The sequence below is a fragment of the Polypterus senegalus genome, chromosome 1, assembly GCF_016835505.1.
Source record: "Polypterus senegalus isolate Bchr_013 chromosome 1, ASM1683550v1, whole genome shotgun sequence".
Taxonomy (NCBI): domain Eukaryota; kingdom Metazoa; phylum Chordata; class Cladistia; order Polypteriformes; family Polypteridae; genus Polypterus; species Polypterus senegalus.
The window spans coordinates 93,609,074-93,624,142 of record NC_053154.1 but is presented as its reverse complement, the minus strand read 5'-3'; the positions used below and the strand labels follow the sequence as shown (position 1 = coordinate 93,624,142).

At 36.0% G+C, this 15,069-nt stretch overlaps 1 protein-coding gene across 4 annotated transcripts in view; it reads right to left on the bottom strand.

The window, feature by feature from the left end:
* Window positions 1-1,333: 1,333 nt before the first annotated feature.
* The window catches only part of LOC120529620 (growth arrest-specific protein 2), a 191,970-nt gene continuing 178,234 nt past the window's right edge, over window positions 1,334-15,069 (bottom strand). For all 4 annotated transcript variants that reach the window (XM_039753593.1, XM_039753572.1, XM_039753582.1 and 1 more), the window contains exon 8: window positions 1,334-2,148. In XM_039753593.1, the coding sequence (XP_039609527.1) occupies window positions 1,939-2,148 (210 nt within the window). In that variant the 3' untranslated portion in view covers window positions 1,334-1,938. The remainder of the gene's footprint in view (window positions 2,149-15,069) is intronic.

The window sequence follows — 15,069 nt, the reverse complement described above, 5'->3', positions numbered from 1 at the left end:
TTTTTTCTAGACTTTACAGTTAGCTATCAACAAAAATAAAGACTTTATTAGCCCATGAATAAAGTGGCACATGCTGTGAAATCATGGCAGTTTATACGATAAGGTATTTCTTTTGAAAACACCCCAAATTCCTTCCATCTTACAATGTCATAATGTATAATTGTAAGCTTCTGACTTTCATAAAACAGACTGCTCCTGATTGAATAACGTGTCTTCTTCAGGAGTCTTTGACCCTGCCTGGGTTCTGACACTTGCTAAATGTGCATATTAATGTTGGTCTCTCCTGATTAATCCTGTCCTAAGATGATTATAGCAGCTGCTCCTGGTGTAGAGTGACCTTCACTTGCTCCCCTGTCATCGTACAACACTCGTTTGTGGGGAGATTTTCAGGTTCACGGTTATGAAGTGTTGATTTGTATTTATCCACAATAAAGTCACGTTTCCATTTTCTATCTTGTATATAATCTGCACATTCTCAATGCTGACAGGATCAGCAGGAGATTTTGAGCTGCAATATTTAATCAACATTTTTTTTTAAACATTTGTTAATATTAATGTCCAGCACTAATTATACTCACAGGTTACGGTGTTTTTATGGAAGACAGACACACACACTTACCTTGATCAGCATAATATCACTAAGAAGTTCCCTAGCTGTGTCTTAATGGCTCGGAAACATCAGTCTTGACATTAAAGGGCAATGCTTTCTTTCCAAGCTATTCAGGTTTTCCTTCTAATGAAAGAACTACTAGCCCTAAGAAAGTAAAATGAAAAACAAAACAAAGCTCACAAATCAACCTTATTTGAGTTATGCTAATCTGCAGCGCTCTGATTTTGTAAAGGCCGGGCCTTGTTTTTTGTGACGTTGAATGTATGCCAACAACATGCTAATCTGCTCTCTGCACATGCTAAGTATATTTAATTTAAAGCAGCCTTGGCCAATGTTTGTATTTACAAATACTCAGGTTCAACAGCAACTATTGAAATGTACGTTCTAACAACTTTCGATTAGTCAAATTTCACAATAAAAAGCGAAAAGCAGGTTTAGACAATGTCAATGCAATGTTAACTCATTCTAACTTGAAACAAGTATAGTCCATTGACATAAGTCAGCATTATACAGAACTGTTTATACAATGCCAGAATGCAACAATAATCCATCCAAAATGTTTAAAATGCTTTCTTATTAATCTGCAGACCACAACATTTTGACATTATTTTTCAGAAATGACAGTATTTCAAGTCAAATTAAAAAATAACCAAGCAACAAAAGGCACAATTCCTTAGAACAAGCATTCATTGTCATACAATAAGTCAAAGTGCCACACAAAAATAATAAAAGTACATTTAATTTTTGCCATAATGCACAATAACAAAAAGTAGATGAAAATCTAGAAAAAATCAGCTGTGTTCAGCAGCAAATAAAAATACCAGAAGCCTTTAAGCAAAATAATTATAATACTTGATTCAGTTAAAACATATTTTTTGTTGCCAATGCTAAGCAGTCTTTCATGAAATGTAAATACATGTATGTGGCAAATTGCGTGGAAGGGGAGAAGCACCTTGAAGTTGTCGGACAAGAGTAAAAGGCTGGTTAAATAATTTGGTAAAAGCATTTAACAAAATTCACTGCTCACACAGACGTCTTCCACAACGGTAGGCCAGTTATCCTATTTTTAAATCAAAATGCCAATGGAAGAGACGGGTGTTTTCAGTGATCCACAAATAAGTTCAATTGTATGTTAGTATAGAGAGCTAAATGCAACAACTTGGTAGATATGAACAACTTTAAAGTTCTATCCAGTCTGTCCTATCTACTCCACACTCCTCCCACCACATCCAGGAAATCAGATGAGAGATGTTCTAAATAATTTATACTGTACGTGAGGCAGTCTAGTGGATGGCCCCTTCCTGGACATGGTCATTCTCTAGCTGTGGTTATTTTTTTCCTCTGTAATGTGCTGCCACCACCAGATAGTTGTCAGGTCCAAGGTCCTTGATGCTAGGCGATTTCATTGAAACTGGCGAGATTTTCCCCTCCACCCGAGATATCTGAAGCATTCGGCAAGGATCATGCTTCAATAGGTAGCCCTCAAATGTCTCCCAGCCGCCTCCGACTCGCACCATCACGTGTTTGTTGTGTAGCATCTGCAAGAAAATGAACATTAATATTACTGGAGAGATACGGTAGCTGGTTAGTGTCCAATATAGACAGGTATACAGCAGATATGAAAAATCATAAGGAAAACATCACCTGCACTTCCTGTCTGGATTAATACCAAATTACATTCAAAATTATGAGAAAAAAAACATTTTAAAATAATTCAAGATCAGCGGTATTGTATATCAGATAATTATGTAAATATTAAAATCCTGTTTCTATAAAATATGATTTCAGTGCAGCACGAGACTCTCAATTCATGATCTTTAAACAGTAATATTTCTAGAAATTCAAAAATGCCCTATATTGTGTTTTTGAGATGAAACTCTTTTGTGTTAATTATCAACAACTGCAAGTGCAACAATTTGTTTGACCTCGTCTTGTGGCTATGTTCATAAAAAATCAGAAATTGGACAAGAGACAAAACTGACCCATAGTGGCAACTCACACTGACACTGAATGGACTCTACAGTAGGCATGTGACATATAGTGATCAAGTACCACAGGCCTTCATACATTTAAAGTACCGTCAGTATGTAATCATAGTAATGATAATCTGTTTCCAATTTAACAAAGCACATACACAGAACAAAGGCAAACTTCCATGAAACCAGAAACAAAAATGAAAGAACTGTTCCACTGTTCCATAAACAGAACACAATCTGTTCCTCGTCTTGGAATGTGGATGTTGAGGGTCTAACTGCAGTCCCTGCCCACCAACATCACTCATGACATGACCATTGTCGTCACTATGGCCATCTCTGGTTAAAACCAAGTCATTAACAACGTAAATGAATGCTGTGAACTTCCTGTTTCAACTGAATTTCTTTAATTGGGAAGATGCTTGTTAAACTTGCATGGTTAATAATAAAAGACAAGATTTATATCAATGAAGCATTAGGATCCATACTTCTTTGACTTCATAAAAATATATTTTATTTATGTAGCACCTCTCCCATTCTCCCACTTCCCAAATATTCAAAGGGGTACAAAAGGAATAAAAGCACAGAAAAAAATCAAATGAATATCACTACATACAAATTAATATCAAATGCAAAATGAAAGATTACATGACAATTGGTTACTAACTCTTAAATAATCTTTGTTGGCAGTATCAGACTGAAGCCTACACATGCTGATTGGATGGAAAATGGCAAGCTTTTGTTTTATAATTTCAGTAAGAGAAGTTTAATTAAACTGAGAAATTTCCCCTTTCTGTTGAACTTTCCTCACTTTCAGCAGTTCACAACCTGGTGGGTGTGCTTTATTATGGTGCATTTTAGTCACTCCAATGATCTTAGCCAGACAAATGGACCCAACTCTAGTCAATACTTTTAGCACTGCCTCCTCCAAGGAAAGAGAATATCTACTAGGTTTATGGATTCTACAAAGTGCTGAAGTTACCTCTTGAGGATAAACATAATTGAGATAAGGGCTTCCTCAAATGTTGCTGAGAACTAGGTGGGGTGACATACCATCTACCTTCCTATCTGATAGAAGTTAAAAGTACAGATCATTAAAAGGCAGATAAATGCAAATAGAAATTGAATCTGAAAGAGCAAAAAAAGCTATCTAGAATTGCTTTTTTTCCCTAACTATACTACAAAACAAATTTACTTTATCACGTGAACAAATCCAATATACAGATAAAGTTCTTGTTGTGCCATGACTTTAAATATGAATTGAATGATGCAGTCACATGTTACCACAAAGTCTGGTCACAAAATGAACTATCATACAAAACTCAAAAAAAAAAAAAACAACAAAAATGCACGCTAACAAAGGTTACACCATAGTGACCGCATTGTCATATCAATAAAATGGTAAATCTTTAGGTCCTGCAAAACATCTGAAACTCACATTATGCAACAAGACCTTAACATGGGCTTCTTTTGGTCTTCCTAACATTTCTAAAACATCAGTAGATCAGGTAGTCATCTCTGTGCAACGTGGCATATTGACAGGATGGTAAAATTGCTTGTTAATATGAAAGATTTATAGATCTTATACTAAATATGTAATATCAAGAGAAATGTGTCTCAGTTAAGCCACCTACGACCACTCCAAAGTGAAGTTTTGTTAGTAGGTCACACTGCAGAGATGAATAAACACTTCACTGATGCTTTGTAACTGTTATGAAGACCCTAGAAAATGTTTGTTAAGGTTATGTTACATAATAGTAAATGAGTAATACTGTAGATGCATTTCTGCAGTACCTCAAATAAAGTGTTACAAATAAAATATACAGAAGAGTGCATGGCCATAATATAAATTTATTAAAATGGCATACAAGAGAAACAGGGATCACAAAACTCAGATTCCAACAAAATTCAGCTCAATGCTGTATATCCATGTCTTCCTAAAATGATATGGTATAAAATGATAGCTTGTTTTGAGGAAAATCTTACTCTTAAGTGGTCAACCTAATTTTATAACATCATAAGCAAGTGTGGAAAGTACAAAATGAACTACAGGAAAGCATACTCTGGCCTGGCCTTCTTTTAAAATGTCACAATCTCAAAAAACATTTTTTTTTAACAACAATGACATGGATATGTTGTCTTTCAATATGTGTGCAATATCAAGTTGCAGAGCAATACTACTCATTATTGGCATGAAAATGGATGTACTTAGTATGTTATATGATGTTATTTCGATGTTTGCGCCTTGCAGATCCCATTTTAAACCACAAGAATAAGCACAGTATTTTTTTTATTTATAAAAATGCTTTACAGAACACAGTTTCCAAAGGCAAATTAAAGAATATTATAACAGTGAAAGAGTAACTTAAATTTAAACATGCACCAAACATATAATTTAAGGACAGTAAAGAACTCTATCTGGAATATAATGCAGCTTGAAAAAGATGATCACAGATGTGACCTGGATGCCACTTAAGATAAAACATAAGATCCCTTTCATTTAGGGTGGAGACTTGGCCTCAGCAGTTTATAAAGGCTAGGCTTTTACGTGTATAATGGGTGATTTACTAGCATTTAAGGGAATTCAGTCTTCTACACAATACACCTCCTCTGTACAATATTATTAAAGGACAGAACACAGTTAAGTTCAGACATTTCAGGTCAGCTTTTTTGCATATTGATACGAACCTCCTCTGTGAGACGTGCAGCATGAAGTGGTCTTAATAATAATAATAATTTACTATATAATAAAACACTAAGGTCTGTGTGTGTGTCCTGTCCCTGTGAGCAATCTGATTGGTCAGTTTAGGCTTTGGTGTCATTGGTCAGTTTGGTGTAGATGCAATAGAAAGAGGTAAAGCAAGTGTGAGACACACAAGGATGAATAAAGGTGTGGAAGTTACATTCAAAGATAAGAAGTATAAAAGAGGACAGGAGGTGAGCAAGACACCATTAAATGATAAGAGTCTAGAAAGTGGGTTTATGGGAAAGTCGAAGCACCGGTCAACATAAGTTCAGAGTATTGAGAGGAAAGGCACTGAAGGTACACACAGGGCAAGAGATAGCAAATATTTTCAAATGTATGCCATGGCTAGTAATATAATCATTAAGGACTGCTATTTGTCATCTTGCATTATGTACTGTATTATAATTTACAACTTTTTTGGTATTTCATTTATTTTTTCATTCATATACAGTATTCATGTATTTCTAATTTATTACTTTTCATTTTAGTTGATTGTTTTTCTTTAACAACTTGTAAAGCACTTTGAGCTACATGTTTTGTATCAAAATATGCTGCAGAAATAAGTGTTATTGTTAATGTAGGGCATCACCAGGAATGGTCAAGCAAAATTAAACCAAAATCTGAAATTATTTGACCTGGTAGAACACTGTACTTCTTGATTATAAATTCAATTCACAAAGCTGTTGCCTATGCAAGGGTAGCAGTCATCTATCTATCTATCCATTCATCCACCCATTTGTTTTTCAACTCACTCATTGAGTTCAAGGTCACATGAAGCTTGTGCCTATTCCAGGAACACCAGGCAACAAGTGAGAACCAACACACACAGTTATACACATATCCACAGCTACTCTTATTTCTCCAATTTACAGTTGCCAAATAACTTAAAGGAATACTTCACCGAAAAATTAATTTTTTTGTATGTTATGTACTCCAGATAGGTTGTGGTGGTGGTCAAGAAAAATTTTTAATCTCATGTTTTCATGCAGAATGGAGAGAGAAAGGTCTATGATATACAATAAAAGCAACAGCAAATGATGTGAAAAATGCCCATGGAAGAAAGAAGAAAAATCTTACATTACTCATGTTGCATAACCCACATGTCAGTTATCCTCTCATATATTCGAAAATATGTAAAACGCATGCTGCTTTGCCCTAATTATGCTAAATATATATATTATAAACAAGAAACTAAAGCCTCATGGGAATTACTTTTTGCACTGAAGACCCACCTCTCCCCTTCATTCACTGGTCAAGAGTCCTGTCTTCAGCTCAGAAAGTAACTCCCATGAGGCTTTAGTTTCCTGTTTATGATTCGTGTACTGATTAATCTGGGAGTAACTTTGTAACATTATTTTAGCAAAAAAGCATGCATTTTGTACGTTTTGAGCATACAACTGGATAACTGATATGAGGATAATGCAACACAAGTAATGTGAGTTTTTATATTATTTTGTTTCTATGAACGTTTTTACTATTGTTTGTCATTGTGAATTTCCCCTTGGGATTAATAAAGTATCTATCTATCTATCTATTGTACATAATTACTCACTATTGGCTATTATAAATATTTTTCCCTCCATTCTGCATGAAAGCATGAGAGTAAAACTTTTTCTCAGCCACCACTACACTGTACATTCGGTAAGCAGTATATTAAAAAAATATATTACTTTTGGATGGAGTATCCCTTTAAAATCCATGTCTTTAGATGCAAGAGGGAAACTTAAACTTGAAAAGTACTGAGGTAAAAATCCATTCAGACATTGGGAGGACGTGCAAACTTCAGCCAGCATTTGAACATTGGAATCTAAAGTTGTGAGGGAGTAGTGTTAATGTGGACATATGGCAAAGACAATTCTGTTAACACATACTGTAATTAGAGACATGAGTGCGTTGAGACATGAATTGCTGATCTTAAACTCTTTCAGGGCTGATGTCGACTTTTGTCAAAAGGAGGAGTTGACGATGGTTATCAACTGTAAACTGTGCCAGAATAAACCGTTATGTTTTAGTTGGACTCTCGTTGCTAGAAGGAAAGTTAGCTTCATCGGTCTGACTGAGATTTTCTGTGCTTGTGTGAGTAGTAAGGTGCAAACAAGAGCAAAAATGGCACTGACATAATGGCGAGAGATCAAAGCGAATGCATAAAGCAAAATACGTCATGGAGAAAGTTTTACTTATTATCTCTGAACTGGACTATGACTTGCCGGACTCTGATTTTGATAAAAGTGATCGAAAACTAATGTGAGGTTCCAGCTTGAGCTAACTGGTCCCCAGCTAATTGTGTAGCTGACACACCTATGGCAATATTCGCCAGGAGGACTGCCACTTAACAATGGTAAGAGGTAGAAACCAGATTGCAATGCGACCTTGACCACTGCTGCAGCTGCGCGAAGACAGCCTGGCAGCAAGTCTGACGCACATTCTTGGCAAACTGGCAGCTGCAGCATCAGACATTTTATGTTGATTTCTGTGTGAAACCATTGCTTTTCAGAAACTGTTTTTTGGAAAAAGTATTCAGCCCTCAAAGAGTAATAATGAAAAGATATCTAAATTATGTGTCTATGGCATTCATAAAACAATAACAAAAATAGAGTATAGAAGTGATATAAAAATGTGATTAAACAATGCATTACATATTAAGTAACTGCCAGACAGATATTATGAATCCTTGTTTGAAATTAATGTTAAAAAAAAAATGACAGACTCAAGAGAATATACTCCTCGTTCAAAAACTGCTCTTTAATAATTAAACTTTGATAGAGTTAATACAAAATTCAAAAGCTGAAACTCCTACTTTATAATGCTACAAAATCACTACAGTAGGTTTATATGCCATAAAGCAACCGTTTATTTTTCTGCCCCACTGCTTCTCTTCTTTGTGTACAGCCTTCATAAACGCAAAGGAAGAGTTAAAATCGCAGAGGCTACAGCAGGCTGATTAAATATTAACACCCTCCCTTAGTTTCTCATCTACATTTTACTTACCTTTGAGTAATGGGCTCCTAGGAAGAGAGGACGTGTTTAAAAAAAATCTCGTTATGCAAAATGAATTAATGCTCCGCAAGGCAGGAAGGCAGCTGGACAATGGATGAGTCCTCACAGGATTGGCGTCAAACAGAGTAATGACCTGACCTCAAACCCCCCCTCATCCCCATTGGCATCAAGAGAAAAAGATCCACTCAATATAATGCTGCCAATATAAACAAAACCATTAGTCTAATTCTTTGATAATATTCTTAAATACTAATGTAATCATGAGAAATGCATATATCACTTTTCCATTTAAAAAGAAATCTAAACCAAAAATAAGCAATCTGATCGTTAGTATTATATTTAAAAAAAGTAGCATGAATGTAGCCTCAGAATTTTTATACATCTAGTTTGGCTTTTAAAAATATGGTACTATGAAGGGAAAAAGGTGTCATTTTTAAACAGTTTACATATTGCATTTACATTTCTTGTAGGCTTCTTTCATAATATAAAAAAAAATAAATAAATGACATTTTTCCCTGTTTAATAATGACATCAGTACCAGAAACATCCTGGAAATATGCTACTTAACAGCTTTTCCAAACTGGGATCTAACAAAAGTGACATTTTATGTATTTTTTTGAATAATACACTTTATAATAAGACTAACACAATTTACCACTGTAAATTACTTTTAAGAATCCACACTGATTTACAGTTGGTATGATAAACATAATTTCTGTTCACATTGTTCCGAGGATTTCTTTAAAAAGAATGACTGCGATTATGAGTATGTTTATTTTTTATATACCACGGTTTAGGGTGTATTTATGTGTACAGTGCAGTTTGCTGGCACCCAAGATATGCGTTTACCTCTTGTGCAATTCTTACTCTAAATTAAAAATAGTAAGACATTTGGGAGAACTTTCCCAGTCATGATGAGTCTCTGTAGGGTTGACAGGCTCATTGTTCACACTTGGAGCAGAGGAATAATGAAACAAATTTCCACAGAGATGCAGGTGTAAAAGATATGTGGATGTATTTAGAGTAAACAGCATTGTTGTTTTCAGAAAACAATGAAGAACTGAGTTCAGCAGCTACTGACTTAGCTATTCTTAAAAACCTTCTTTGAAAGTAATTACTTTTTTATTATTACCCCTTCTGATATATTTATCTATATGTTCTTGGAATTATATTTTCCTACTGGAAAGAAAAACCATTTAACTGTTAGTATCTAAACCATATAAACCTCACTTGTAAACCACAATCTTTGTTACAACTAAGAGAAAAAAAAAAATCAGCAATATTACTAAATGCTAATATCAACGCTTCTAGCTGTTTTGCAACAGAGTTATACAATAAAAGTTTAAAATATGTCTTAAAATTAAACTTAACACCTCAAAAGTGTATAATATGATCAAACGAGAGATAAATCTATTGATAATACTGTATAAATATTTTGGTGTTTTTAATTTGCAGGTAGAGATTAGACTCACAGTATACCCTCTAGGCAATTAGACGTGTTAGGCTGGAGGTCTCTTACCCTGCTCAGTGCTCCAGTAGAGACACTGCCTTTATGAAACTCATAACTCCCAATTAAAATACCAAATCATTTCTTGCAGTAAGTGTGCTCCATAGATCTATTAAATGTGCTTGGCTGATGTTATTAGCAATATTGACTTTCTCCTCATCAGCTACAAAGAAATAAAAAACATTCTTTACTGAATACATCTCCTATTCAGTTGCATGCGATACACACCTAAGCCTTGTTGCTATAACAACAGCTGCAGAAAGAGACTTCAATGTCTCATTTCTAAGTTGGCAGACACTGACAAATTCCCATGAGGACTTGCAAACCTGGCCATTCCTGCCAGCTCTGCAGCCTGCCCTTTTTTTCTTGTCATTGCTAACTCATTTATTAAGGGGCTATTAAGCTTCTGGTGAAACAAGCAGATTTACAATCCATTCTGTAGAAATAATTCCCTTAATGTGACACAAAGCTGCTCTGTAACTCCTAAGAGCTACAAAAATAAAATGAAAAGGTTTGCGTTTTTTCCTTATCTGCTGCTAATTCAAATGAAATAAACAACTACCTTATCAAACATTGATGCTTTTAGACTTTACACTGCAATTCAGGGAACTTTATTACTCTTTTTCTATTATTACAATATTTTTCAAAAAAGAAAAGTACCAGTTTAGAAACCAAAGCTTAAACTATACGCCATGCAGTAAAATTCAGAAATATACATTTTTTTTTTATTGTGTAATACATATAATTGGCAACTGCATTGCACGGAGTCTCCATGCAAGTAAAGAAAATTGATTGCCCACATATTAATGGCCAGTGACCCACTGTGAGCATTATAATCTAAAGTCGCCAAGTTTGGAAACAGCTTATATAAGGATAGCTTAGCAAGCATGAATCATTTACAACAGTTTGCACTTTTAGAAATAAACCCAGACACATCTTAAAAATCTATGTCAAATGTATTTTAGTATTTCTCATTAATGATAGCAATTTCTAGAGTCTTGGGTCTGAATTACTTTTCTCGGGTTACTTCACTACTCCCCTCCCACCTCTAACATCCCAAAGGCATGTGCATTATGTTAACGATAAGTGACTGGATGGATAGATGAATTCTATATATTATGGAGTATATATTGGTACACCATGGTCAGAAACAATTCTCTCATATGTTATATTATAAAAATATTCATCTGAATTCAGGGAACATTATGCTCAAATATGGAAATATGCTTTTGTGAGACTGCATCAAGACTACAATGTGCAATTATTTAGTCCAAAAAAAGATGTAGTGGCACTAGAAGCTGTGAAAGGAAAATAGCAATCAAGTGCATCTGTTGACTAAAGGGCAGGTAGTACTTTGACAGGCTAATGGTGTTTAATATATCTCTTTAGTTTTGAGTATAAAAGGAACCTACTCCAGATTTTACTGACATTTATTGATAAAGTGGTTATTTTAGCTAAACAGTGAATAATGTTGCGTACTTGAGGAAAAGGGTGGAAGTTACAAGTAAGAAAGTCTTTGTTCCCATAAAGAGTTGTGCATATCTAGAACAAATTACCGAGTCATGTACAACACCTGTCATCATCATGCCTACCACCTGTGGTACTGGCATTTTCTGTGCTCATCCAGGTTAGCTGGTTGTTCCACACTCTCTCAAGTCCTTGGCATCCTTAATCAAAAACCCATTCTTTTTCTATCATCTGATAAACCTATAATCACATCTTTTCCTGCCTACCTTTGGGACTCATTGGCTCCACCTTCATCATGGTGCACCTATTCACCCAATAATCATCTGTGTTATACTGCACATGCCCAAACCACCTTAATCTGTTGCTCCATAGCACATCTACTGCCTCCACACCAAGTCCTTCTTTGTTCAACATTTATCTTCCTTTCACTCTGTGACACTCCACAAATCTTCCTGATCATTCTCCTCTATTTGCTTTGTAGGCTTAAATGTAAGCGATATGTGAGTTTTTGTGAACTATTGCAGGATGCTTGGCTTCCTTTGGCATTGCTGATTTGCCGAGTCTTCCTCCGACTCTTAATATTCCTTCTTGCAGGACTGGATCCAGTTTAATGATTTTACTGCTTTTCTTTATAGGCCGATTTTTACTTAGTGCTTTAACTTCTTCTGTGTAAGCTTGTACTTGACTTAGGCGAATAAGCTCATTTTCTGCTTTAGACAAGTCATCTAGAGACAGAGGCTTTAGTCTCATTATTGATTTGTATTCCCTCATATGTTTCGCGATCAGCGTCTTTTGTCTTTCAGGGCTATGTCCAGATTGGCTAACTGTATATTGAATTGCCTTTCTCTCTTCTTTCAAACGCATTAGCACTTCTTTAAACTTAAGGAACCAAGCTACTGTTTTCTTTAATTTGTACCATTCTGAGTAGTACTCTATAAGTCGTTTTACCGGTTCAGTTTTTTCTTCTACACATGCAAAATTTGCTACACACCTTTTGATTTCCGGATCGTCGCTAGTAGACAAGTCCACCTCATCCGGTCTCTTAGGCCATTTGTGCTCTGGCTGTAGTAGGAAATTCGGGCTTTGTATCCAAGTCTTACTTTTGATGAAGCTTTCTATTGTCAAACCTCTTGATGCTTGATCCGCAGGTTTCTTGGTATAGTGACAGATTTTAGTGGTGCCACTCTTGATTTCCCCATTAGAAATGAACAATGTCTCTCATTTTCTTTGTTAGTCAAAAGGAGGTAGGAAACAGTGCCATACCCGTTTTCTGAAGCATCTCCAAAATGATGCATTTGTGCGGTCATTATTTGACCAAATCCAGGCGGTTTAAAGCACCTGTCTACATTGTAATCCACAAGTAGCTGCAAATCGTCCATCCATTTTTTCCATTGCCGAACGTACTTAGCTTCCACTTCTTGATCCCAAGCATATTTCTCTTTACACAGTTCTCTTAGAATAAGCTTGGCAGGCAATATGACTGGCGCTAAAAATCCAAGTGGGTCATATATTGAACTGACCAAGAGAAGAATCTTTTGAAAGACGTCCTGAGAGAAAGCAGCTTTGTTACAAACTTTTCTGTAGCGGACGAAAAAATGGATACAGACACCTCAGTCAAATCGGCGAAGACAGCTGGACGTATAAGCGGTAAGCACTGTCTTTTTTGCAATGAAAATCACGATCTTAACGAATGCAGTGCAATTCAAAATCTAACTTATGAAAGTAAAATTGACTTTTTGAAATCTAAAGACTTATGCTTTAAGTGCCTTAAACAAGGACATTTTAGTAAAGTCTGTGAAGAAAAGATTAAATGCCAAATATGCTCTCAGTTACATCCAGTAATTCTGCATATGAATAAGGAAAAAGGCACCAACTATAAAGCCACACCTCCTAAAGAGGAAAACGTTATGTTGGAAGAGAAAAACATTTCTTTTGCCCATATTTCTGTTGAACCGATAGAGACTTGTTCTGATACCGGGGTCGGTAAAGAGTGTTTCTTAGCTGTGACTCCAGTTCAAGTTAAGTCTGAAACGAATGAAAAATGTGTAGAAATATATGGTCTAAAAGTCTCTGACAGCTCAGCTACATTTGAATTGTAGCTTCATGTTCCACTTGTATCAGTCACAGCTCACTCCCACACAGCATACTATAACCTCAAATATCTTTTATAAACTTTACTCCTCAATGCCAGAGAGGATCCGTTAGAAGTCAGGATACTGTCAGCTTCCAGTACTTCTTTCATACACCTCTAATCCTGGTTTATCACTGCTGTGCCCATGCCTCCTTCTGTATTCATCGTGATATCAGAACTTCCCTACTATCTTCATAAATACTCCATTACTGATGATCTATTTGTACACATAAAACATGAGCATTCTGCATCCATCAACACACTTTCTACAAAAAAATGTCACATTCACTGCCTGCAGACTCCATGTCCTATAGTTTACTTAAAAAAAAAAAATGAAGTTGAAACATTTCATACCATTTTCCTGTTAGAGAGAAGTGGCATGGTTTGGAGGTGGTGGAGTGGGGGGTTGAGTGTATTCTGTAGTGAACTGGCAATCAAAACAGAAATATCGAGACTCTTGAATGGGGTTTGCCAGCTAATGCCTTGTGAATGGGCTCAGTCCAAAAAAAGCCATGTATAGCTACTATGTAGTACCATACTACTCTTGAGAGTGGAATCTAACTCCTTCTTCGATAAGGAAACAGGAAACACATAAGAGACTGAAAGCTAACAATCAGATGGACTTAGACTGCTAAAATTCAAGGATGATTGCTCTCTTACTCTGATGTTATCCTAAAGAAGATGGCATGAGTGCATGTGGGAATACACATCCATCTGGCTAGATGCAAGATAGGAGAAGTTTTTCCAGTGGTTGACTGTATGATCTCAATAGGACAAAGAAGAACATTCCAGTACTGTTTATGTGCATGCAAACTATTCAAAGCATCCTACCTTTTTAAAGATATTGGATTTGGCACTTGAAAGGGTAAATTCTACTGACTCTGTAGTCTGGGAGATTTCAATGCTCATGTTGACAATGACAAAGATACCTGGAGGGGCATGATTGAGGGGAACAGACTGCCTAATCTGAATCGGAGTGATGAATTGTTACTAGACTTTTGCGCAAGTCATGAATTGACTGTAATGAAAACCATGTTAGAAAAGATGGATTTTAATAAGCGTACCTGGTGCAAGAGTACTGTCGACCAAAGGTCTGTGATTAACTATGTAGCTGTATCATCTAATTCGAGCTTGCTCTAAACATTCAGGCAAATAGATGTGCTAAGCTGTCAAATGATAATCATTTCGTCTGAGGTGGCTTGCATCAGTGGAGAATCTGCTGGGGAGACCTGAAAGACCCAAATGAGAACTGAGAATATCCTGGTATTAAATACCAGATGGCTCTGTTTGGCAGAAGTTCAACTCTCACTTCCGGAAGAGTTCTCCTTCATCCTGTGATAGGTCAGAAACACAGAGTCTAAAATGGACTCTGTTCGAGACATTAGTAGTCAAGGCAATTGCAGAAGGTTCAACTCAAATTATTCTGACAGTTGTGACCAGAAGGCTGTTGTTATCTGCCATTGTGTCACCTCTGGGACCCAAAGGTGGATACCAGCAATACGACGAGTTATCATTGTGATGAACATGCAATGATAGCAGAAAGGTATTCTAAATTTGACTAAGAGGTTCTGGCAGCCCAAAAAGGCAGTTACTATAACACCTTAAAGAAATTCTGGCAAACACAGGCCGCCCTTAATA